The sequence below is a fragment of the Stegodyphus dumicola genome, chromosome 2 (genome assembly GCF_044657685.1).
Source record: "Stegodyphus dumicola isolate Sdum_Otavi_A_Nest chromosome 2, ASM4465768v1".
NCBI lineage: Eukaryota > Metazoa > Arthropoda > Arachnida > Araneae > Eresidae > Stegodyphus > Stegodyphus dumicola.
This window is the reverse complement of record NC_140769.1, coordinates 259,637,149-259,663,647: the sequence shown is the minus strand read 5'-3', so window position 1 is coordinate 259,663,647 and position 26,499 is coordinate 259,637,149. Positions and strand designations below refer to the sequence as shown.

At 31.7% G+C, this 26,499-nt stretch overlaps 1 protein-coding gene across 1 annotated transcript in view; it reads left to right on the top strand.

Annotated features, from left to right (window-relative positions):
- LOC118190696 (acid phosphatase type 7-like) overlaps window positions 1-26,499 on the top strand; it is a 163,174-nt gene that overhangs the window by 102,110 nt on the left and 34,565 nt on the right. The window contains exons 5-10 of the mRNA XM_035361451.2: window positions 7,061-7,161; window positions 10,073-10,135; window positions 12,648-12,765; window positions 20,365-20,478; window positions 25,658-25,780; window positions 25,910-25,981. Of these exons, the coding sequence (XP_035217342.1) occupies window positions 7,061-7,161; window positions 10,073-10,135; window positions 12,648-12,765; window positions 20,365-20,478; window positions 25,658-25,780; window positions 25,910-25,981 (591 nt within the window). The remainder of the gene's footprint in view (window positions 1-7,060; window positions 7,162-10,072; window positions 10,136-12,647; window positions 12,766-20,364; window positions 20,479-25,657; window positions 25,781-25,909; window positions 25,982-26,499) is intronic.

Genomic DNA, 26,499 nt, shown 5'->3' with positions numbered 1-26,499 from the left:
TAAGGATAGAATAAAAGACTCTTTTCCTCCAAAAAAATTATAAAACTGCTTTAAAATGAATTATGAAGAGAATTTTTCGTGGCGTCTGTACGAACGTATGTACGTACGTACGTATCTCGCATAACTCAAAAAACGAGTAGCCTCAGAACGTTGAAATTTTGTATATAGGACTACTATAACATGTAGATGTGCACCTCGTATTTTGGTTGCCATCGGCCACGCCAAACTTATATATAAATATATTTATATATATATATATATCCACTCTGTTACCCGGCTCAGTGATCTCAGTTTCTTTACTCTTATATGTTTGTAAATTGCACATTTTTTGCTTTAAAAATGATTGAATTATGTTGTTCTTATCTTCCGGTTAAGGTTTTTATGCCTTTAAATAATCTGTATGCAATATTTTTAGAATTATCAACAATTTAAAAGTTGTTTAAGTGCCGCTAAGCCTAATAATTTTTTTGATGGCAGCCATTGCTTGTTTGCATTTGAAACAGCAGAGTAGTGAATTTGTTACCAATCTAGAGATACGTAGCTTCGCAACAACAAAGATAACGCCTTAATTTATTATTGCGAAGTAAATCATGCTTAATCTTTTCTGGAATTTTTTCCAGGAAATAAGTTTTTAAGATTTAGTTAATTTTTAATAATTTAATTTTTATTAATTAGTAATTTTTAATACAGATATTTTGAGTTTTTATGTATTTTTGCCTTATCGCGAAGTAAGAACTGAATTAATTGAATGAGAAATACTGAATCGTCTGTGAAAAACTTTTTCCTTTTTGTTTTGTTTGCTTAATTTCTTTTATACATCGTTCTAGCTTTGTTATAGTATTTGAATAGAACATGTGGATTATTAGATAATTCTTTATATGATATAAATTTTCTGAATTCTGCGTTATATACTGACGAAAACTCTTTAGTAGTTAAATACCAGAAGAAAGTAAGTCATAATATGAACGAAATATAATTCTGTTAAGTGAACCTAGCGCCAGAGTGTCGCTATGGGAAACAAATAGAGTTAATTTTAAAGAATGCATTTATTTTGTGGTTTATGCGCTGTCGGCGAAGTAGATTTAATTCAATCCAATATGTTTAAACGAAATGCAAGAAAAAATGCGTATAATTTAATATTCCGTACAAGGAAGTCATGTGGTGTACACATCAGATTTTTTAATATTAAATTCCTACTATTAACTCACACTCTCCCTATAGTACCTTGTTCACATTTTCAATCGTTAATAAAATACTTTTTATTCATCCATTCAAGCTCGAGTACATTTTTTTAAACTTGTAGTGGATGACATTTAATGTTAATACAGTTTTTTTCACATATTAAAGATATTTAAAATTTCACATATTTCACATATTAAGACTTATAAATAAGAATCGTTTATTAAGAATTCTCACGTGCTGTAAAAATTACTTTTATAAGAGCTTATAAATAAAGTTACATGACTGTGATAAATGGGATTGTAATGTTTAACAAAAATAAGTGGCAACAATAAGACAGAGTCTAAAGATTTTATGCTGTAAAAATTAATTTTATAACAGCTTATAAATAAATTTACATGACTGTGATAAATGGGATTGTAATATTTAACAAAAATAAGTGGCAACAGTAAGACAGAGTTCTAAAGATTTTGTGCTGTAAAAATTAATTTTGTAACAGCTTATAAATAAAGTTACATGACTGTGATAAATGGGATTGTAATATTTAACAAAAATAAGTGGCAACAGTAAGACCGAGTTCTAAAGATTTTTAATGTGTATGGAATTAAGAATTGTAGTTTTATAGAGTTAGATGAAGCGGATGTAATATCCCATTTATGTAGCGAAAATTATCATAAGTAAGAATTGACTTAAAATTTTTTTTTATATTACTTGTTTTTGTGCAAGGTGTACGTAGTTCGCAAGTAATAAGGTTCGCCGTTAATTCATCAGATTTGAAGCAAATGGAATGCAATTTTGAGAGCTGCCGTGCAACAGATATAGACAAATATAAAAACCGATTGTGTTAAGAAAAACGTTAAAAATTTTTTAATGATTTCCTCTTGAATCATTTTCCTACATAGCAGGTTTCGAGTAAAGCATTCAAGTAATAATTTCAGCAATTCTTTTCCAGTAACCTTCTTTATAATTGTAATTAAATATAATATGAAATGGTTGTAATAACATTCATCAATCATTAGAATTTATTAGAAACCGTTATTTTGTTCTAAGTAATTATTTTTGGATTTCAAAAAATTATTATATAATTCTAAATATAGTTGAGTATTCATGCTTGTTTCCAGTTCTTATTTCTATAGAAAATGGAATATATTTACCTTTCATTGACAATACAATAGAAGAAATCATTCAATTGAGGAAGCGATGTGTAATTATGTAATGAATTCTAAAGACGAGATAGGATGGATAGTTTTGGCTAAAACTCGTTATTTACTCAGTTGATGGTCATAGTCCAGTTCCCAGTTTCGTGTGAAAGGTATTTGTGTCATCTGTCAATCATTCATCCCATCAGTTTAATTTAACATTCCCAAATTGAAACTGTAGTTATTTGTACCAGAAATATACGAATTCAAATCATTTAGTTTCAAATAAAGTTTTCTCACATTCATTTTTGACATCAGCTTTTCAAGCAACGAAGGGACCGCCAGATTCTTTGAATAAATAGCTCGAGTAGACTTTATATTGAAATATTCAGGACAAAAACATACTGAATGCATTGTAGAGGGTGTTTACCCATTTTTAGAAAAATGTTCATAAAGAATTTAAAAAAAAAAAAAAAAAAAGCAAATGGTTTTGTAATAAAAATTTCCGACAAATGCTTATTATTTGAAATGAGAAATATCGTCTGCTACTTTTAAGTTTATTCTTCTTTCACAATGTCGCATGTAAACAAGCTATGCATCGAAGGCTATGTTTTTACGTTTTTCAAATAGAAATATTCGTAAACGATGTGAAAACGTTGTAAAGTGCATGGCATTAAAATTTTCCGGTGCAAAAACAGCAACATTATTAAGGAAATTGGAAATTCATCAATTATTACTTCCACATCGGGGGAAAAAATAAAAAATAAACACCCTCCAAATGATTACATACAGTTTTCTATTTTTTCTGGTTACAGCCGAAAACATCGCGGCAAAAACATCGCGGACGAAAACGTCGCAGAGAAAACAACGCAAGGCGAAAACGTCGTGCTACAAAACATCGTGGGAGAAAACATCGCAAAGAGAAAACATCGCAGTTCTAAAACATCGTGGTACAAAACATCGTCGTCGAAAATAAAGCGGTTCAAAAACTTCGCAGTTTAAAAATATCGTCGTCGAAAATATCGTGGTAAAAAATAAAGTATCTACAAATCATCGCATGACGATAACATCGCAGACATGCTTTTTTTAGGCTTTAATAACAGTAAATAGATATTCCCATAATAATTTGAGAGCGCAAGATGTAAAGAATAATAATTTTTACTTTCACATTTTTTGATTAACTAATAAATTTTTGCTGAAAAAGTAAGAAGGAAACATAAGCATAGAAAATTAAATGCAACTTATAGATTATACTTTTTATGAAAAATTACCAGTAAAAACTTTATAAAAAATGATTTATAAAGTTTTCCTTCGTTAGTTAACTGTGTCGGTTTAAAATTCTATAAGTTGCATCAATTTTCTATGCTTAAGTTTCTATCTTATTTTATCGGCAAAAATGTATTAGTTAATAAAAAATATGAAAGTAAAAAATTATCCTTCTTTCCATCTTGCACTCACAAATCATTATGGGAATTTACAGTTATTAAAGCCTGAAAAAAGCATGTCTGCGATGTTATCGTCACGCGATGATTTGTAGATACTTTATTTTTTACCACGATATTTTCGACGACGATGTTTTGTACCACGATGTTTTAGAACTGCGATGTTTTCTCTTTGCGATGTTTTCTCCCACGATGTTTTGTAGCACGACGTTTTCGCCTTGCGTTGTTTTCTCTGCGACGTTTTCGTCCGTGATGTTATCGGCGGACACCATTTTTTCTAACGTTAAATTGTTGGTAACAAGGTGTGTGTGTGTGAATAATGGCAAAGCCTCGAGGGCTATCTGCCTAAGAGGAGGGATGCCTTCGTGGAGGACTTTCTAAGGGAAACTGGCTCGTATACACGTTACACATGGGGAAAACCACGAAAACGCCCATGCAGCCAGCCCGTTCGCAGGATTCGAACCTCGGACCGAACTACCAGTGTTCAGCGATTTCACCGCTCGGCCGCTGGTGGGCGTTGGTAACAAGGAAAATCCACCGACGTAGAAATCCTGTGCAAAATCTTTAAATGCATTTGTAACGACAACTAATAAAATAACAAACCAAGATTTACTACTTAAAAAGGATAAAAAGCATAATTTTCACCAGCGGTTGCTGACGCATGTGGCTCAACGTAGATGAGTCTGTAGAATCTTGTATGAAAACTATTTAGCAGGAGATAAATCGAAATACATTGTGATCCGCAATGAAAATAAGAAGTGCGTAAAAAAATCTTAAAATCAACTCAACGTGCTATCAAGAAAATGTTTTACGTCTGATATTTACAGAAAAATTGCATTTCTTTATCCCACTGACTTTCAAAAAGTGAAACATCATCAAGACAAAGCAAAAAGCCCTACTTCGAAAAGTACCACTCCATTCCTTGAAAAATGAAGACTGATACAGGTATTGCATATATACCTTTTCAAATTATTTCTGCAATGTCTCCCGATGTTTCACCTATACCCTATAGATTTTTGTCTATTCAAAAAGATACTTTCTAAGCGCAAACGCACCACGTATGAAAGAAGAGATGGTTAACCTCAATGAAATGAAGGCTGCAATTTAATTCCAAAATTCAGATCAATGTCATTAGTGGAAATCAGCCAAATAAATCTCATTGACTGCTCAGAATTCATATGGGATCTAGACATGCACTCCAATACACAAGGGTGGTCATAAAAAGTCTTTGGAGATATATGAACCCCTAGCGGTCATTCGGCTCAACCAATCTAAATGATATTTCGGATATTGTTATTTGAAGGTATGCGCTTGGGATTGCGATGATTTAAACAATAGAGCTCTCACGGTTACGGTTACAATGAAAATATTTCAAACTTTACAAATGGCGTTTTTGTCATTGCGTGCATCGTTCCAACGTTCGTTATGGTTTACAGAGCGCTGATCAGTTTGCGCAGGAAAAAGTGGGTTTTACCATTCAAATTTTGAACTGTTTTCACTGTAACCGTAGCCGTGAGAGTTCTATTGTTTTAAAATCATCACAATCTCGAGCGCATACCTTCAAATATGAATACCAGAAACTTCATTCCTATTAGTCGAGCAGATACGCCGCTAAGGTTTCATAATCGGAGAAGTTTGTTATGACCACCCTGTATAACACTGTAAAATTGAAATCGTAACTGGCGGAGAAAAGATTCTGTTTGTTTGGTTGAAGTGCATAGAACTACTAGCTTCGTTGTCCTTGGAGCACTTCTATATGTCACTGTTAATGTATGAAACGTTGGCTTTCTATAGAATACCTAGGCATTTTATAGACTGCCTGGCGTTTTTGGACAAAGCATGAAATCTGAGAACTATCATATATATTCTCTAAACACTGTGTATAACCTAGGCATTCTATATAATGACAAATGCTATTTAGGCAAAATATTAAAAAACATATCATCATAAGGCTATTATAATATTTAAAAGACGTGCATTCCTTAAAAATACAAAAAATTAATTTGAAGAAAAAAATTAAAGAGATTATTAAAAATTTTAATCAAAATACGTAAAGAAAAGGGAAAAATCCTGCAAAACAAAACATATGCCTTTCTTATTAAAGAAAAAAAAAACTATATTTTTATCATAAAGAACACTACTTCTTGCAGCATGGTAGGTTTGAATGATATTTTGAACTAAACTTCCTTACGTTTTTCACACACGGACATTTCATATTTTATCACTTTGTGTTGCACGTATGCTTGATAAATTCTTGACCGCTTTCACTGGACCGATCAATGGCAACTGGCGGGAAGTGAATTCGTGGTCAAGAATATCTTCAATTCTAATCAAGTTCTTAAGGCGTAAAGTCAATTGTCGTCTGTGATGTAGTTGTTTTAAAATTTCTTCAGAAATTCCACGTCGGTAGAAAGTGTCCTCCGTCACATTCATTCCAACTCCCAATACGCTGCTGGAATCATCTTGTCCTTTGTCAACGTCAGGAACTCACCCAGTAGTTCCTAAAAAGCAGTGAGAAATATTTTTTAGGAATTCATTTTCATTTCTTTGGCTGTTTCATATTTGCCCTTTGTCATTTGTCATTCTATAGAATGCCTAGGAAATGTGTGAAATGTTAATCGTTTCATACTTTGCCCTTTGTCATTCTATAGAATGCCTAGAAACGTGTGAAATGTTAATCGTTTCATACTTTCCCATTTGTCATTTGTCATTCTAGAATGCCTAGGAAACGTGTGGAATGTTAATCGTTTCATACTGTGGCCTTTATCATTTGTCATTCTATAGAATGCCTAGGAAACGTGCGAAATGTTAATCATTTCATACTTTGCCCTTTGTCATTTGTCATTATGTAGAATGCCTAGGAAATGTGTGAAATGTTAATCGTTTCATACTTTGCCCTTTGTCATTTGTCATCCTATAGAATGCCTAAAAACGTGTGAAATGTTAATCGTTTTATACTTTGCCCTTTGTCATTTGTCATTCTATAGAATGCCTAAAAACGTGTGAAATGTTAATCGTTTCATACTTTGCCCTTTGTCATTTGTCATTCTATAGAATGCGTAGGAAATGTGTGAAATGTTAATTGTTTCATACATTGTCGGCCAGTTTTTGGCATTATATAAAATGCCTAGATAATGTCTTAGAAAATGCCTTATGGAGGAGTTTTATATTAGTTTTCTTAACTAATAATAGTAAACATAAGGTGAATAATGTTTGCAGTGTTACATATGTTATTTCGTATTCAAAGACTTTTGTATTTGAAGTACTTTCTTCGATTTCTGAATTGACTCTCTCTTATAGAACAACGGCCGAGTGGGCGATAACTTCATGAACATGATAGAGCCAATAGCTTCAAGAGTACCGTATATGGTGTCCGTGGGAAATCACGAAGCTTTCAATTGGTAAGTTAAGAATTTTATTTTATTTTTCTTCCGTCAATGCTTCTGTTAAACTGATAAGGAAATGGAAAATAAAGCGTTTAGTATTTTAACAGATCGAAAATTTTCTCTTTTATTTTATTACTATAAACGTAAGAAACAAGTTACAAATTGGACATAAAATTGCTCAGTATTTGAGGTTTTACGGAACGTTTTGATTTTTACCTCCTTGTATATCATAAAAAATTTAGGGTACCGTATTTCAATGTAAATATCCCTTTTGATCGATCCCTATTCCATCTGGACCATATTTATGAGTAACGTCTATATATATGGACAGAATATACTATTCTGTTTATGTACGTCGAGGGTACGTTGTGTAGGTACTATTAACTAATGGTTTAACTACATATCTTACACACATATCTTATTCACTACATGGTTGGGCTACTTGGTTTTTTGATATTGGGAATGGAAAATGCTAATTTAAATTGAAAAAATGAAGTTTCTGTAAAAGGAAATAAAATTGGAAATGTATTGTTACGAAATGCCCAGCCGAGGTAAGATAGCTTCCCCGCAAAGAGGGTTTAGTGTTGCCAAAAATGGAAAAGAAAGGCAAGATTTGCCAGATTTGAAGCGAAATAGCCCTTTTGGCCACATTTGGCGATATGCGATAGACGGAGCGAGAACATTCTGGAACGAATTTTTACCTCCTTGTTCCAGAATGTTCTCAAAGGCAAGTCAAAAGCTATATAAACCCTTCCTGTAAGCGGGGTATATCGTGAGTATATCAAGGGGAATATCGACAGCTCAAGAAATGATGGCTACGTTGAGTTCAGTAATAGTGTCTTGAGCTCCGAGAGCGACCGAATCGAGTCGGGAGCTGCATTTTAGTGCTTTGCCGTGAAGGTGTCTTCATTGTAGCCTGAAGGTTATGTTGCTTATTGTTTCAGCGTGTTTATCGTAATTTTTGACGACTGTAACTCGTCTTTGGGAGGCCCACCAGCGGCCGAGCGGTAAAGTCGCTGAACACTGGTAGTTCGGTCCGAGGTTCGAATCCCGCGAACGGGATGGCTGCATGGGTGTTTTCGTGGTTTTCCCCATGTGTAACGTGTATACGAGCGACTTTCCCTTAGAAAGTCCTCCACGAAGGCATCCCTTCCCTTAGGCAGATAGCCTAGTGTGCTTTGCCATAATTAAATACACCAACACCAACACGTCAGATATTCTGTGAAATACTGACGAAAAAATTGTGTTTTGAATTTTTATCAAATGTTGTCATCAATCACTCCCAATCCACGAACCCGTAGAACACACTATATTGAGAAAAATGCTCTTTTAACATTAGAAATGTCCAAAGTATTCATTTCTATTACCTTTATATTTTGTAACTTTACGCTATGCTGTTACGACATACCAATTAATAACCCCATGAAATATGAAGCGAATTATCGCTAGATCTGAAATAAGTCATGATAAGGTTTTAAATAACCATTCCTATTAAACAGAAATTCGAACACAAATCGACTTTCTTGTGCTAATATTATCAACGATAACTTATAGTGAGGCAGCTATGCAGAAACAGTCACATTTCAATCAAACTTGTAACAGTACTCAAAAACTACAGAATTTAAACCTTACTCGAAGATGGCTCAGTAATTCTATCCGAGCATCAAAATTAACTTGTTGGCAGCGATATAACGGAAAGCCAAATGAAGCCATCACAGCTGTCGGGAACTAAGCACAGAATGAAACACTCGCTTTCCTAAACACAAAAACCTCACTTTAAATACTAGCTACACTCATCTGCATTCTGTTGGGGAGAGCGGAAAGTTATAGTAAAGACCCAAATCATAAGAGCCGGGTTAATTTAAGTAATACTAATCATACAGCGTTACCTACCAAATACCAGTTTTCCCGGGTGTTACCACCGTTCGACAAAATCTAAATGCTTTGCTATGCAAATTAAAACGTCGCGCAATTTAATTCTGTGTCTTAAACTTCTAAAGATATCTGTAGGTGATGTAATTTAGAATGCATCTAAGGCTTAAGAATTATAATATACTTAACTGATAAGTTTTATAAACAATTCCATTAATTTTGTAATTAAACGAATTTCTAATTTTTTAGAAACAATTATTATAATTTAAATAATTTAGATAAATTATTTAAACATAATAATTTAAATTATTAAATTAAGCACAATTAATTTTTATTATTTAAATTTAATGATCAATATTTTAAAAGTAATAATTTATTAAAAATATTTGGATCCTTTATTTTTTAGTTTAATTTTATTTATTTATCTAGTTTGATAATGTTTGGGAGGTGCGAAAATTTGAAGATTTTCTGCTTCCTTGTCTTTTCTGCTTCTATTAGAGGCATAAATCATTGCATGTGCCAAGTTATGAAACAAGCAAAATCACCGAGTGTTACGGGAAGGGTTCGATTGAAAAGTGTGATTTATATATAGCGAATTAAGATACGATAGTAACTATATCTTAATAATCTTAATAAATATATCCATTTAAAAGTCTGATTTATGTATAGTGAAATCAGATAAAGATATCATTTTTATCTTAATAAATAAAGATATCGATTGAGAGATAAAGATAAGGATTGAAACATCCGATTTTATATATAGCAAATTAAAATATTAGCTTTATCTTAATAAACAGTCTGTTTTATATATAGCGAATTAAGACAAAGATAGCTTTTTTTTAATAAATAAAGATAAAGATATAGATTGAAAAATCTGATTTATATGTAGCAAATAAAGATATATTAGTGAATGACTAGGTTAATTACATTTTTTAAAAAGAGGTTTGCAATGGAAATCAGATCAATCTCATAAGGTAAACACATGAAACTATAATCTGCTTACTTGACTGCTTTTAGAGAAGTATTCATAATCATAAGAATTTGTTCTTCTCAGGAACTATACGAATTACAAGACCAGATTCGATATGCCTGGTACAGAAGACAACTTATGGTACAGGTAAGAATTTTTTCCTACATATTAGAAATAGATATTGCTTTATGTAAAATATTTATTAAAAAATGTATAGGGCTACATATAAATCTACGTAATGATATAATGATTAGTATTTTTATATATGAAGTGAAATTTTCAATGCAGCCATTCACCTCTTTTTCATTATTTTGTCCTAAATAGACGATCTGTTGTCATTTTATTACTTAATAACCACTTCAGACGCCTAAAATAGTTATTATAAAAATAATATATATATCTGAAAGTTTTCAGATATAAATCTCAAATTAGATACAAATCTATGTATATATCTGAAAGATTGAGATGTAATATATATATATCTCAATCTTTCAGATATATATAAATCAGATATAAATCTGAAAGTTTTCAGATTTAACGGTCACCCAAAAGGGCTTGTTAAGATTTTTTACGCTGTCCCTGAGCTCACAGTCCACAAATTGAGTTGAACTCACTCATGCGAACCCATTTTTTTTTTTTTTTTTTTTGGCTTTCTAGGTTTGTTATTAAGCATCGTTTTCTTCTCACTTATGCTACATACAGATCAACTTCAAAATTAAAAAGAAATTAAAAGCAACATAGCAGCATATGTATAGAATTTTCGATTATAGATGCCGTGTTGCCATATATTTTTTCTATTTTTAGTTTTTTTCAGTCTTTTCTCAGTGCAACAGTTCATCATATGAATATCCAATTTTCTTAGTAAGATGGATTGCATAACGTTTTTTTAAAAAATCTTTTAGTTATTAACGTTTTATGTGTTAACTTTATTCATTGAATATAATGTTCTTCGTACTTCAGCCATATAAAATGCGATTCAATAGCAAAGTCACAAAGTATTTAAAAATGGCATATCTTTCGAATTTCCGATATACAGTCTTGCACATTGGAGATAAAAATGCTTCATTTCCTACAGTGATGCCACTGCTCAATTTCCAATCTTTGAGTTTGTTTATCAAAAACTCATTAAAAATTTTACAAAATATGAAATATATATTTACAAAATATGTTTAATTATTTATTTCATATTTTGTAAAACTTTAATGAATTTTTTTATTAACATACTTAACGATTCGAAAACGAGCACTTATAACATTGTACGGAATAAAAATATTTTTATCTCCAGCGCGCCAGACTGTCTATTGGAAATTCGAAATATATGCCATTTTTAAATTTTGTGATTTTGCTCTTGAGTCGAATTTTATGTGGTGCAAGTGCGAAGAGTTTTCAAGCACATTTGATAAATAAAGTTAACACACAAAAAGTTGGTTTAATATGATTATGATTATTATATTTTCGTACTATTTTATTATATTGCTTTGTTTTTATCTCAATTTTGACTTTATTTCTTCTTGTTGGTCACCAACTTTGATTTTATTTTGGCTCTTGATTGTACATATATACATATGTGTGTGTGTAAATACATATTGTGCAGTTCAAATTATTGAAAATATATTCTTTAAATAATGGACTTGCAAATTTTTAAAATTAAATACATGTACGCTATAATGTGGGATTGACATCTTAAGTACCTTAGCTTGTACTTCAGTCGATATGAAGATTTGGTAATTTTTATAATGTATATTAAGTAAATGATGAAATATGCTTGCTTACAGGAAGGAAAATAAGTAAATTAAATATGTTTACTTGCGATACACTTTACTATTATATACATGATACTTTCAGGTCTTATTAGAGCATTTTAAACTAAAACTCTTAAATAAATTAATTAGAACCAAGCTCAGAAGTTATTGAAGAGGGTAAGGTTTGTAAATTATGAAAACACCACTAGATGACAGCACCAAAATCTAATCGCAATAGAAAATGCGACTGTATGGACGTTTTCGTGATTTTCATCATACGTAACGTACATACGAACCAAATTCCTTAATATATCCTCCACAAAAGTATCTCTCCTCTTCGACAGATAGCCTTCAAGTGCTTTGTCACAATCACATAAACCAAACCAGCTATACTATCAGAAAATTTAGAAATTCTTACAGTCTTACTTGTGGCGCCATCTGTTGCAAGACTAGATGACTACTAAACAAAAAAATTAAGGAAGTTTGAAGAAACTATAGAAATAGAAAGTACAGTGAGCTAAAAAGAGAAATGCCTTTATTTCTCTAAAGTAAATTCTCATCATCAAATCTTTAAGGCATTATTTATACAAAGTGAAAAAGCAACTGTAAAAATAGGACTATTTAATTTTACATCTAATTCTTATATATTTTTTACATATTGCCACTTTTTGTCTTTTCCTATTTTTTGCATTTTTTCATGATAAACATATTTCTCAGAAATATTATTTCAAAACGAAGCTAAATTTTGATGTATTATGAAATTGTACAGAATTTGCTATGATTTTATTTACGAGCACATTTTTCTGGAAAATTTCCAGGCACTGGCTGCTGATTGGATGTTAAATAAAAAAACTCATTTTGTTTGCTAATAAGAAATTTAAGCGTTGATTAAAACCATTACATTTTTCTCTTCACAGCTTCAAATTAGGTCCAGTCCATTTTGTAGTAATGAGCACAGAAGTGTACTTTTTCCTTCTTTATGGAGGGCTGGAATCTGTACACTCTCATTACCAGTGGCTTGATGACACCCTTCGGGTAAGAAATCATGCTTTATTGATTGATTTAATTCCTTTAATTTTATTTATGTCATCTTAATTATCAGTTTACTTATTTCAGTATATTATGTTTTCAGTATTTATTATAGAGGTGTATTTTTCCCCATTCTATTACATTATTATTGTTACTATTATTATTACCGAGAGGTATTTTTTCCTTTCTGTTATTTATTATATTATTATGCTCACTGAAAACATTTTCAATCACTTACTACCATTCAGATTATCAGATAAAACAAAAGGTTCAAGAGTCTAGTCATACTGACAGATGATAATTTAAGATCCAGTGTTCTATTTTGGATTTCGAAGCAGAATAAATTTGTAGAAAGGTTTTCGTATAAAACGTAGCAGAAGTTAATATTAAATGAATCTATCCACGAACAACAATCTAAGAATTCAAATGAAAATTAAAAAATGTATGGAATATCTAAAATTTGCAGATAAAGTCAATGCTTATAGAAAACTTTAATGAAATATTAATTAAATGAAATATAAAATAATGAAATATTAATTAATGAATTATTATATAAAACTTTAATATAATATTATCAAAATTATAGGAAACTTCCTATATTTGGCAAAAGCAGTCGAGAAATTAAGTCCGGGGTAAAGTTACTATACTAAACATGCAAGTTTCTTTCAAATTATCGTTGTTTCTAATAATTTTTACTCTGTCCATTTATTGGGAAGTTGTGGGGGGGGGGCGTGAAAACCATTTTTATCTTGCAACACGTTGCTGCAACTATAGACTCCAAACAAAAGATACGCAAAAAAAGTTTTTTGGCAAATAATTCTGTTTTCACTTAACGCAGTTTTGATTTTTTACGTCCTTTTACGAAGTAAAGGAAGTATTATAATCACCAAAAATTTCCGATATCATATTTCAAATGAAATATCCATTTTGATAGTTTCCAAATCTATTGGAATGATTTTTTTTTCCCGTGACATCTGCAAGTACGAACAGAATAAAGGACTCTTTTTTTTTTTTCCAAAATGTAAAATACATTCAAATTCTAAAATGGATTTAAAATAGATTCTAAAGAGATTTTTTCGTGATATCTGTGCATACGTACTTTTCCCGTACAGTGTTGCCATTCCTTGCTTTGAAATCGTTGAGTTTGTTAATAAAAAATTCTTTAATGTTTGGAAAAATATTAAATAGATAATAAAACAAATTTCAAATTAGGGCTTCCAGATGCCCCTATTCGGTGGAGGATTACGTTATTCAAATTTGGATGGCTCTAGATACCGTTGTTTTATCATAATGCGAGAAACATACATACATTTATGTAGATTCTTCGTTATTTAATTTCTTCAAATATAATACAGGGCTGCAATATTTGGTGGCAGCAGTTTGAAAAGGGAATCGAGGCAAAATACCAAAAAAATTAATAGCCCTTTGAGCTATTTATTAATTAAATTTAATTTAATTAGTAAATAATGAAATGTAAATTTTAGTGTGATCTTCCAGTTACTAGATTTATATTTGGGAAAGTTTTATGCGCATGACGAAGAAATAAAATTATAAGAAGTTTGACTCCCGTACGACAAAAATTGACCTGGATATTTAATTTCAAAATTTGCTGATTTTGGTGTCGTTTTTAACTTGTCTTGAGAAACCGGTTAATTAAGTTAGAATAATTCGAGGAAATAAGTTTAAATGAAGTTCAGGAAAAAATGTGTTTAATTTAATAGGTCGTACAAGGAAGTCATGTGATTCCCATATCAGGTTTTTTATTGCTTTTGTTACTACTTTTTATTGCTGTTATAGATAATTACCTCAGAAGCAGATCAAAATACATTTTATGCATCCTTTTATGCTCATAAAGCTGAATTATTAAGCTTTTGTTCGTTTGACTGTTCCCGAGTAAAATTCCTTTTTATTCGTTTTTATATGAGGAAGTAAATGTGATTCAAATTTGCTAAACTCTTTACTTATTCACATTAATTGGCTGACGAAGACGGGTTTTTAAAAATTCCTTTTTAATTTCATTTATTTTTTAATTGATAATAAATAGCATACAGGTTGTCCATAATTTAATCCCTGATAACAAAATTAAACTGAAATTTAATTTTAAGAAGGAACCGGAAATAATTTATATCGATATAATCTTAAATTCCAGGAATTTCGTTTGTTTTAACTTTTGGGAATGACTTCCTTGTACAGCTTGTTAAATTATACACATTTTTTGCTCTATTTCACTCAAAACTATTACCTCGAATTTCATTAGAGATATATTTCTTATTCAAACAATTCAGTTCTCACTTCCGTGCAAGGCAAAAATACGTAAAAGTTCAAAACATCTTCTATAAAAATTGTAAAATACAGAAAAACATGAAACACTAAATACAGTTATAAACAGTTAAAAAATATATATTAAACTTCGAGTTTCTACGCAAAAACAAGTAATTCAGACAGCATGTAGGAAGACGGATTTTTCGGTGCATAAAACTGAAAGTTTACTTTTGGTTTCACTCGTGGAAAAGACACTGAAATTGGTGCACAAATTGAATTAATTCATTATTCGACTAAGTGTTTGAAGTGTAATGCACAGATATACAGGTACTGCACCAAAATATCGCCACGTTTGGTGACTTTTGACGATTTCTTCCCCAAATTTGGCAACAAATACCGTCGCCAGCTTGTCGATATATCGCCATTTCAGTGAGATAACAATTTACTTAATGATAAATAGACTTGCCCCTGTAATGTTATTTTTCCCGAACAGTCTCGTCTCTTTCAAGAATTTAAAAACGTATTATACAGAAAATACTACAATTTCACTTATAGCTTACCTAAAGTTATTTACATATATACGAAATCTGTAACAATATGCAACAGGCATGAAAATAAGTCATAAAGTATTCCCTCTGTATCGAAATGATTGCTCTGGACTTCAAGGCGTAAATATAATTTATTAAGTAAAATACAATTATATGAGTAATTGTTTAAATAAAAATTTATTTAATATTTATTATAAAAGTACATGTTATTAGTCCAAAAGGGCTTTGTTCCTGAGAGACTATTGTTTTCGTTTTGCAATTTTGCGTCGAATCACTCTGAATGTCCATTTCACTTTTCAAACTGTTGCCACAAAATATTATCGCCCTGTATTATATTTGAAGAAATTAAATAATGAAGAATCTTCACAAATGTATGTATGTTTCTCGCATTGTGTTTAAACAACGGTACCTACAGCCATCCAATTTTGAATGACGTAATCCTACCACGAATATGGGCATCTGGAAGCCCAAATTTTAAATTTGTAAATTGTTTTGTTATCGATTTCCTAATTTTGAAAAACTTTAAAGAATCTTTGATTAACAATCTCAAGGGTTTCAAAGCGAGCGATGGCAACGTCGTACAGAAAAAACATTTTTATCTCGAGCGCATGAGACTGTGTATCGGAAATTCGAAAGATATGCTCAATTTAAAATTAATTTGCAATATTGCTCTTGAACTGAATTTTAGGGTTTAAGTGCGAAGAACATGATATTTAATAAATAAAGGTAGCACAAAATGAAAAAAAAAAAAATCTGAAATGTTTCAGATTTTAAATTACGTCCAAAGGGGCGTTTTTTAACATTTTGTGTGTTACCTTTCTTTATTAAATATCATGTTCCTCGCACTTAAACCATAAGATCCAGTGCAACAGCAATATCGCAAAATAGTTTTAAAACGAGCCTATCTTTAGAATTTCCGATACAGAGACTCACGCGCGGGAGATAAAAATGTTTTTTCTGCACAACGTTGCCATTGCTCGCTTTGAAATCCTTGAGTTTGTTAATCAAAAATTCGTCAAAGTTTTAAAAAATAGGAAATCGATCATAAAACAAATTTCAAATTTCAAATTTGGTCTTCCACATGCTCATATTCGTTGGAGGATTACGTTATTCAAAATTCGATGACTCTATGTATCGTTGTTTTATCACAATACGAGAAATATACATACATTTATGCAGATTTTTCATTATTTAATTTCTTCAAATATAATGCAGGACTCTAACATTTTGTGGCAACAGTTTGAAAAGTGAACCGACATTTATGAGTCCGACGCAAAATGCCAAAACGAAACTAATAGTCCTTCGGGATTCAAATCCCTTTGCACTAAAAAAAAAAAAAAAAAACGCCCTTTTGAACGTAATTTAAAATCTGAAACCTTTCAGATTTTCTTTTTTTATTTAATTTTTAAACTTATTTTTTGCTTCATGAGCCGCAATAATGGATTATCTGATATCAATAATCTCTGATACTTTTCGGGAACGTGTTTTGAGATCGAAGCACTACGTTTTTCATGTGCGGCAGCTTATAATTAGTATTTCTCCGCTAGCCTGAGCAATGCATTCTATAATCGAACACGCATCCTTTAAAGTTTCGATTTTTAACGTACTAAACGCATGAATAAGTTGGTCTTTGTTGGTAGACACAATTTGATTTTGTAAAGCTTGTATGCATTAAAGTATCTTAAATCCAGGATATTAAAGTCAAGGCTTTTGGGAGGTTGACCGAGGCAAGAAACAATTTTGGTTAAAGCATTATGCTTTTGTACCAATAGCCGCTACAATACCATGCTTATGACTTCCATTTTAAAGTTTCTTAATAGCTTCTGTAAAATCGCATTTCTCTGTTAAGACCTTAAATTGCATATCTTTCCTATATCTCTGTGTAGGAAAAAATAAATATAAATATCGATGTAGTGTTTTTTTACCAGTTAGATGAAAATTGTAAGGAGCTGAGAAAATTTAAATTTGCTAATAAACTCTGTACGTTTAACAAAATAAATTTAATTAAAATACAAACACTGCAGAAAAGAATTAGATGGCAAAATTAATAAAAATAATGCAAAGAAATTTACCCGGGGAAATATTATTCATGAAATTTATCAAATACCATAGATATTTAAAACGATCTTCTTCCCGGTTAAGTCTAGCCTTATTTCAATTTTTTTTTTTTCAAATAGCTTTTTTGTGTGTCCTCTGGATAAAGAGTAAAGTTTGCGTAGTAATGAAGATTTATTCACTACTTTATTTATTATATACATACTTGTTCTTGATCCATGTCATTTAAAATTTTCTATTATTAATAATAGTTTAGGGTGTGTTTGTAGAATATATGTTAATTATAATGGACTTTTTTAATAATAACAAATTAAATTTGCAATTTCATGCCACTATGAAACTGTTTAGTATCACATTTGATTTCTCACATATGGTTTTCAAAATTTCATTACTTTTATTACATTGCTTTACTTTATAGCTGAAATTAAAAACCTTATGAATACAGTAGATGCCGCTTAGAGTGATCTCTGTTACTGTTCGAATATTGTTATTTTTCGAATATTGTTATTGAATTAGCGAAGTTGCAGCCCATTTGTACACGAAAACATGGAACATACTTCGGTTAATGTGATCGAAATTTTACACAGTAATTTTTTTAAACTTAAGTAGAGTCACCAAATAAGCGGAAAATAGATTGTAAAAATTGGAAGTGACAGAAAAATATCACCATATAAAGGATTAAGTTACCAAACAATTTGGTTTCAATTTTAAATCAACAATTTTAAAATTAAGCAAAAGATGCAACCTAATGTGTAAATTTTTAAATAACGCTATCGGTTATGAGAACAGTCCTACATACAGATCCCTCCTCTAAGATAATAAAACAATTTCTGCAGAATCCCTGCCCTTTTCCCTGGGTCCTGGAAAAAAAAAGAAATCCATGACAACATCATGGAGGTAGGAAGTCCTTTCTTCTCTCCATGGAAAACATCTACTAAGATTGTTTTTTTTGCCTAACTTTTAATTTTACATTAGGATATTCTTTTTCAACGAGAGATACCCTCCATGTATTAACATTATTGTTTCATTATCGGTTAAATAATTCCCAGAAACGTTTTGAACAGTTCGTAAATGAACTTTTAAATTAAACACATCGTTAAGATATTAAAGACATGTTCATAAACAAATTTTTGCCTTTTCCAAATTAGATGGGGGAACTACCAATTTTTATATATTCATGGCTACATTTATATTAATTTATTTACATTCCATTGTTATTTTGAACAGCATTTCTTTTCTCATCCTTTAATGCTATTAAAAACGTCGTGGACAAAACGTGATTACATTTAAGCGGCGCCTACTTTCTCTATTTTTGGATCTCGAGACTACGCTTCAGATTAGTTGCTAGTTCCAGAATCTTTGCATAGATGGCGCTCCTAATATTACTCAAATTTGACTACGGTTTCTGGAGGCTTCGACAACATTAACATTCGTAAAACTAGAGAAAGAAAATGTTGCAAACTTTCTCTTATTAACAGAAAAAGAAAACGATTTCGTATAACCGTTTATTGTCAAGATTAAATCTGAATACTTTTGTAAAATAAATAAGAAGAATAAGTAAACACGCTGATTAAAAAAATAGAAAAGTACTTTTGGGTAGAACTTATAATTAAGAACACAAGAACGTAACTGGTACTCAACTGAAGAACATACAAATACATGGAAGAATGTACTTTATCATCTAGGCATCGTCCAAACATAAACACAAATTCAAATAAACTTACAGTGAAGACGTTGAATTTAATTCTTTACGTCAAAAGAAATGTAAAAGACTTTCAATATTTTAAACGGCAGAAAATTCTTCCATGAATACATTTTTCAATAGTGATGTATATAAGAACATCATTACGATCAATGCTATTTCAACGATAATTTTAATGTTTTTAGTGCTTAAACGATCGTTAAAAAACGCTGATGTGTACGCCACTTGAATTCTTTGTACGGAATAATAAATTACATGCATTTTTTCTGTATTTCATTTAAACTTATTTCCTCGAACTTCATTAGAGATACATTTCTCATTCAATTCATTCATTTCTCATTCAATTCATTTCTTATCATTCATACATTTCTCATTCAATTCATTCATTTCTCACTTCGCGGCAAGGCAAAAATACATAAAAACTCAAAATGACTTCATTAAAAATTGAAAGATAGAGAAAAACATAAAACACCTAAACATTTTTTACCATTAAAATTACGGTTTCTACGCAAAAAAATGCAATTCAGCTCAGCAGGCTAGCAGGCAGATTTTTCGGATCACAAAACTAAAAGTTTCCTTTTGGTTCCACTCGGCAAAAAGACACTGAAAGGGCAGGAAGAACTAATTCACTATTCTGTTAAGTTTCAAATGTAAACAAAGATAGCTGCTATTGTAACGAAAAATAGGCTTAGCCCTACTCAAAAAACTTTTAAATTGTTGATAATTCTACAAATATTGCATGCAGATTTACTAAACCTTAGCTGGAAGATAACAACAACATAATTCAGTTATTTTTAAAGCAAAAATTGCACAATTTATCAACATATAAGAATAAAATAAAACTGAGCTCACTCAGCCGAGTAAAAGAGTGGATATATATGTGAATACTCAGAAATGTTAGATTCAAGTTGTAATATGCAGGCGTGTACATTTGTAGAAAACTACACATTTATAATTGATTAGCGTTTTCGATAAAAACTTAAATGTTTGCTTATTTCTATTGAAATAAAACTCTGTTTTTTTTTTCTTCTTTTACAGCAAGCAAATCTTCCACAGAACAGAGCGAAATGGCCTTGGGTCGTGACGTTAGGTCATAGGCCAATGTATTGTTCCAATACGGCTTTGCGATACTGCAGGCTGGAATCAAATCCCGTAAGTTTATTTTTATTAATTATTATACTGAAAAATCAGCTTTAATCTTCAGAATAACTGCGCTTCCAAGAGATAAAATCTGTTTCAAGCAATTAAAGGAGTTAAAGGGGTACTTACGTATTAAAGCAACCACCTTGGCGCAATTTGGCAACTTTTTACAGATGAAAAGACGCAAGTTTTTATTGGGTTAAGTTGGTGGCTTTCGCGACTTTTAAAAAAAAATATTCCCAGACCATCAATAATTATTATTTAGCTCGAAAACAGTAACAGCATACGAAAAGGGAACATATTTTAATAATTTAAACTATAAATTTTAATTATTAAATAAGCATTACGTGAGACATGAAAAATAAATCACATTTTCCTTCATATTTTACTTTAAATTTTATTCTTCTCCCCTCAGCACACAGAACATCAGAGAATTATAAAATATCCCTCAAAATCCTGCAACGGCTATCTGCTAACAGCATCTCCTCGTTTTTCCCTGTAAAGATTTTGCGTCAAAATTCTGTGTTCCTGAAGAAATTTTACCGCTTTCTTTCACCGCTGATAAATTGCATAAACGCATCTTTTAAAATTAATTGTAAGGTATGAAATATCCCGATTTGTTTATAAAAGCCGTTGGAATAGAACAAAAAAACGCATGCGAAAATGGCGACGTTGCTTGACTGAAGGATTGTTATGAGCATTGTGTTATTTGAAGAATCGTTATGTGCATGGCTGCCAGAATTTGGTAAATTCTTAAAATTTGGCGAATTCTACTAAGGTGATTGCCATAACATTGTACCATTTAAACAAGGAATTTAAATTGGAGAAGAAATTAAACTTGAACTACACAGCAATGCCACAAAGAAAAACTGAGTCGAAAAATGTGTAAGGCGTCCTACGGATGCGATTCAAAACCTCCAGCAACATTTGAGAACGTGTCAGAGCGCTATATTGAAGGATTTAAGAACGGAAATTTTTTATGTAAAGCTTTTAACTTTTATTTCTTTAATGTTAGAAATATCTTTACGTTGTCGGCTTTAATTTCGTTAAAAATCCATTTCATGACATGAGAAGGTAATATAAAATCATATGTAATGAACAATTGAACAGAATCTCTCATTGGAACATTTGAAAGAGTAAACTTACATGGCAAGAGCAAAATCTTCTAACAATAAAATAACATCATAATAATAACATCTAACAGAAGCAATTTCAAATTTAGTCGCATAGTAGGGACGCGTGAAGCCTGCTGATCTTGCCCAAGAATGGACTGTTGCTGGACAGTAGGGATCTGGATCTGCAAAGGTGCTGGCAGTAATGGCTGCTTCAACCTTTGCTGCTCATTGGCGGAATCAAGACTGTTGAAGGCGAAGATGTATGAATGCGAGGCAAGATCGGATGATTGTGAGGCAGCCGAAACTACTGTAATGGCGTCATTGTCCGCTATCCAACGTGCTGTAGCTTTTTCCGTACCACCCATGGCCCCTTCTGCCATCTTACGGTGCTTGGCTAAGGCGGGCTCCCAGAGGCTTTAAGACGTCTGCTTTTAACCAACGACAGAGGATCAAGGATCAAGGAAGTGGAAGTTACGGAGTTCGTAGGCAATTACGCCTTTACCTCCACATCTTCAAAGGAAATTACATCATCAAAAAGAGGGTGTCAAATAGGGTAAAAATTTTGAAAAGCCGAATGACTTGGAATAAGTGCCTTCACACTGAGTCAAAAAAAGGCAAAAAACTCAGAAGGTCTTAATTTTGTGCCGAAAAAGGGCCAGAATAATTTAGATAGGGTAAGCCAAAATAAAATTTTGACTGGAGAAATAAAAGATGAAGTTTCCTTGAACCTTGATAATCGTGTTTTGCATACGTCAGAGGCGAAGAATACGCAGGGGAATTTCCGATGCGCGTTCTTCAGGGGTGGGAGGGAGGGGGGAACCTGTTTATAGGTCGAAAAAGTAGTTCTGCCAGTGATCAGCTGGGAGGGAGAAGTTTCGTTTTTGACCGCTATTCAATGCAGTATTTAAGGTCTAAAATGACGTTGTTAAACGCCTGAGAAAGTTCCTTTTTAAAGGAAGAAAGGAGCAGTATTTAAAAATCTTTTCATTTTAAGTCAGTTCAAGAGTTAAAAAGTATATTTTAATTCAGTCCTTTTAGACTGTGATGTTTCTTATTAAAGAAACGTTAAAGGGAGTTCCTCGAGTTAATGCTGTGTGCATTAAAGAACTTTAGAGGCGGGGGGGGGTTAAGGAACGAGAGGTAGTTATTCACATGGCTGTCAGTATGCTCATATCTAGCCCGTTTAAATGGGAGAGCTGAATATTCCTGGTTAAAAACCGCTCTGGGTCTTTTCCGGGAAGAAACAACAGCAGGATCATATACGGGTAGCATATGAAGCACAGGATTAGCAACATGTTGAATATTTTTGAAAAATTTTTCCGAAAGTCGCTGTATATAGCGATTGATGGGCATAATTTTGAGGTCATTATGAATCTCTTCGTTCCGTACAAACCGACGACAGAGTCGTCTGGAGTGGTTTCGTAGCCAATCATCATGGCTGCTGGCCGATTGACATCGCATTGTGTTCAGCGATGTATCCCGCTTCAGCCTTGCAAAAGATGACCATCGAGTTCGTGTGTAGAGGGGCCATATATAGCGTTCTCAGTCAGCCTTTGTTTGACAGAGGCACACAGCCATAACACCCGGTGTGATGGCGTAGGGTGCTATCTCTTACAACAGCAGGTTCACTTTAGTCATCCTGCTTACAACTTTAATATGTCAACGGTATGTTGATGATATCCTGCGACCGTTTGTGTTACCTTCATGACACGTCACATGAAGCCATGTTCCAACAGGATAATACTAGATCCCATAAGACTCCGATATCTCTGTACAGTATCCGAGGTGTTAATACTGTTTTTTGGCCAACAAGGTCACCAGACATTTCATCAATAAAACGCATGTTATGCTGCCAGATTTGGGCACTCTAAAATGTCGCAGATCTAGAGAAACAATTGACGAATGCCAAGCAGAATGTATTGCAGGATGAGATTAGAATTCTTTATCACTCCTTACCTCAACGTTTATAAGCGAACATCGTCGCCACGGAGGGAAGATTTCACCAATTTCTGATCTGAATTATTTAATGGGCAATTTCTAGCCAGTGATGTGTCCTATAGCTTTCAATGTTAATCATTTCATCACCTGCGCGTGAGAATCACACATCTCTAAATTCAATAAAACAGTCATTTCCTTCATGGTGTTTTTCCACCCCCCTAAAAAATGAACGTTACCTCCATATTTCAAGTTTCAAGAATAAATCAATTAAATAACATTACATGAAGGTTAATTCTTAAGATGAAGATTAATACTTTAAGGCAAAACTACTATTCAATATGTTTTGAAACTGTAACAAAATATATAAAATCCTTTCCGTGTCAATTAATTTTATGAGAATACGAAAGTAATGTGCATAGCAGTTAATTTCTCACATTCTGGCTGAAATAGGAAACGTCTTAATTTGCATTCAATGAGGAATAGTGAAAATGCGAATGTACTCAAAAATGAATAATGAGAGTTTTCCGAATGTCCTTGCTTATATTCAAATGAATATTCCAATTAAATGACCGCAAAATGTCTAATTTTCGAGCTATGTGCAAGTTTTGTAATTAGCTAACAATTGATGCGTAGCTGATGTTGGATTCTTGTAAGAGTAATGCAGTTTCGCTTTTGAAAATATGTCATAAAATAAACACAAATATACATATCAATAAAGGAAAGGCTTATGAATTAGTTTATTTCATAAGAATATTTGTTGAACTGTAGTTAATGTTCTATATCAATAGTTGCAAACAACGTACCACATTTCGGCGCTCTTACAGCTTTTTATATTAATATGCAGCTCCTTACGCTTGAGACGAACAATAGGTATCAAAAGCTTTGACTTATTGCCATTTTATTGTTGCTTCTTGATTGCCTTGTTCACATGCTATTGAAGCAATAACCTTAATTATATCTTCTCGAAAAAAATTTAGCAGCCTAACTTGCCAATCTTAATTTTGAAATAGCAAATCTAATTTAAATTTTTTTACTTATTACATTGTTTTAAAAAGTTTACTAGGAAACATATAAGTGAGTTTCAGTGTTTTGAAATGAATGGGTACAAAATTTCATTTGAAACGTTGTTTATTATTTCTTAGTAAATGTTTAAGTTTATGTATGTGTATGTTATTTGTAGTTTTGTGCATGTTTTGTAAACGCACGATACGACCAACACACGTCCTCTCAAACATACCTGTTAAAATTTCACATGCATCAGTTTATTATGGAAAAAATGAAAATTTTTCTTTTAAAAGAATTGTTTTCATCATCGATTTCCTTATATTTGTCTCTACTATATACAGCGTACAAACATAATCATAATGCTAGTAACTGCACGTAAATAACTTAAAGATAACAACTAGACTAAGAATATGAATGGAAGTTTTAAAAAATTGTTTACTAAATTTAAGTTTTATTTATTTATTTATTTGTTATCATTATTATTACTATAAATTTTACAGTTATAAACAAGTTTCCAGAAATAAAAATCTAAGTGCATGAAAGTTCTATTATGCGATAACCGCGCTTCCTATGGATGAATTTGTTTTAAGTATTTGACATAAAAGAGCTTAAATCAATTCTTAAATCATCTCGTTCAGTTGTTTTCCGTAGTAAATTATTCATTAGACTGAAGCCTACTTTCGCTGTGTAAGAAGAAAGAAAAAGAAAAAAAAAAAGGCCAATAATGTTGGTTCGGCAACATCGTTTGTTCTGGAATCAAACATTCGGCAACACTTTCTGTTCTGGAACCAACACTCGGCAACATAATATTGGCTCGGCAACATTTTTTATTATGGGGTATTTCTCTCCGATAACATTTAGATTCAGAACTTAGCATACCAATGCTTTTGTGTAATCAATGAGATCTTAATTAAGCCGATCGCTTGCTGGTGCATATTCGGCTTTGGAGCCCTAAATCATCATTGAACCTATAAAATGTCATCGACCCTCAGGGGCTCAGCACCCACCTCGTTGGAATCCCCTGAAGTCTGTTACCTTTTAATTCCATATACATAAAATTAAGTAAATACTCCAACTTCTTAATTTCGTTTTATAGTAATGAACAGTAATTTAATGCCGCAATTTTTATTTAGGTAAGAGTTGGTCTACTTCGTAACTATGGCTTGGAAAAATTGCTATATGAACATGGTGTAGATGTTGCGTTCTGGGGACACAACCACTGCTATGAGAGATTATTCCCTACGTACGATGGACAGGTAAATTTCTTGATGTTTAATGACATCGTTTCAAATTATGAATGCTAGTCCTGATATTGTGATAACATATTGTAATGTTGACTAAGGGTGAAAGATTCTGAGAGATTTTTGCGTCATTTACATTTTCAGGTATATAATGGTAGTTTCTCTGATCCATACAGAAACCCTAAAGCGCCTGTTCACATAACTAGCGGAGCTGCGGTAAGTTTGTGTTATATATTGTTACAAAAATTGTTTTTAAACACTTCTGTAATTATTTCATGAATGGAGAGAAATAAAAAATTCTTTCTAGTCTACAACACAAGTTAACCCTCACTAAAATAAAAAAACTTATATCTATCTATCTATCTATCTATATAAATTTAAACAAATTTAAATTTTAACAAACAAGTATATACGTAAAAAAGCAAATTTAAAGTTAAAATAATTAAAAAATGTGCAAACATATAAAAGATTTAATTTTCGAACTAATCTACAATATCATTTAAATTCAGATAGCATAAGTAAATCAAGTGCAAAACCAAACCATGAAAATAAATTCACCTATTTAGTAAATTAAAATTAATCTAAAAAATTTTTTAAAAATGCATAAGTGAATGACTGTTGAGCAGGCAGGAGACAGACTTATCAAGCGGAAGTTGCTTCCAAATCTAACTCTCCAATCATTCAATTCGTGTTTCGTCATTCATGCAGGCAAGGGTAAAAGTCAAAACCAAAAT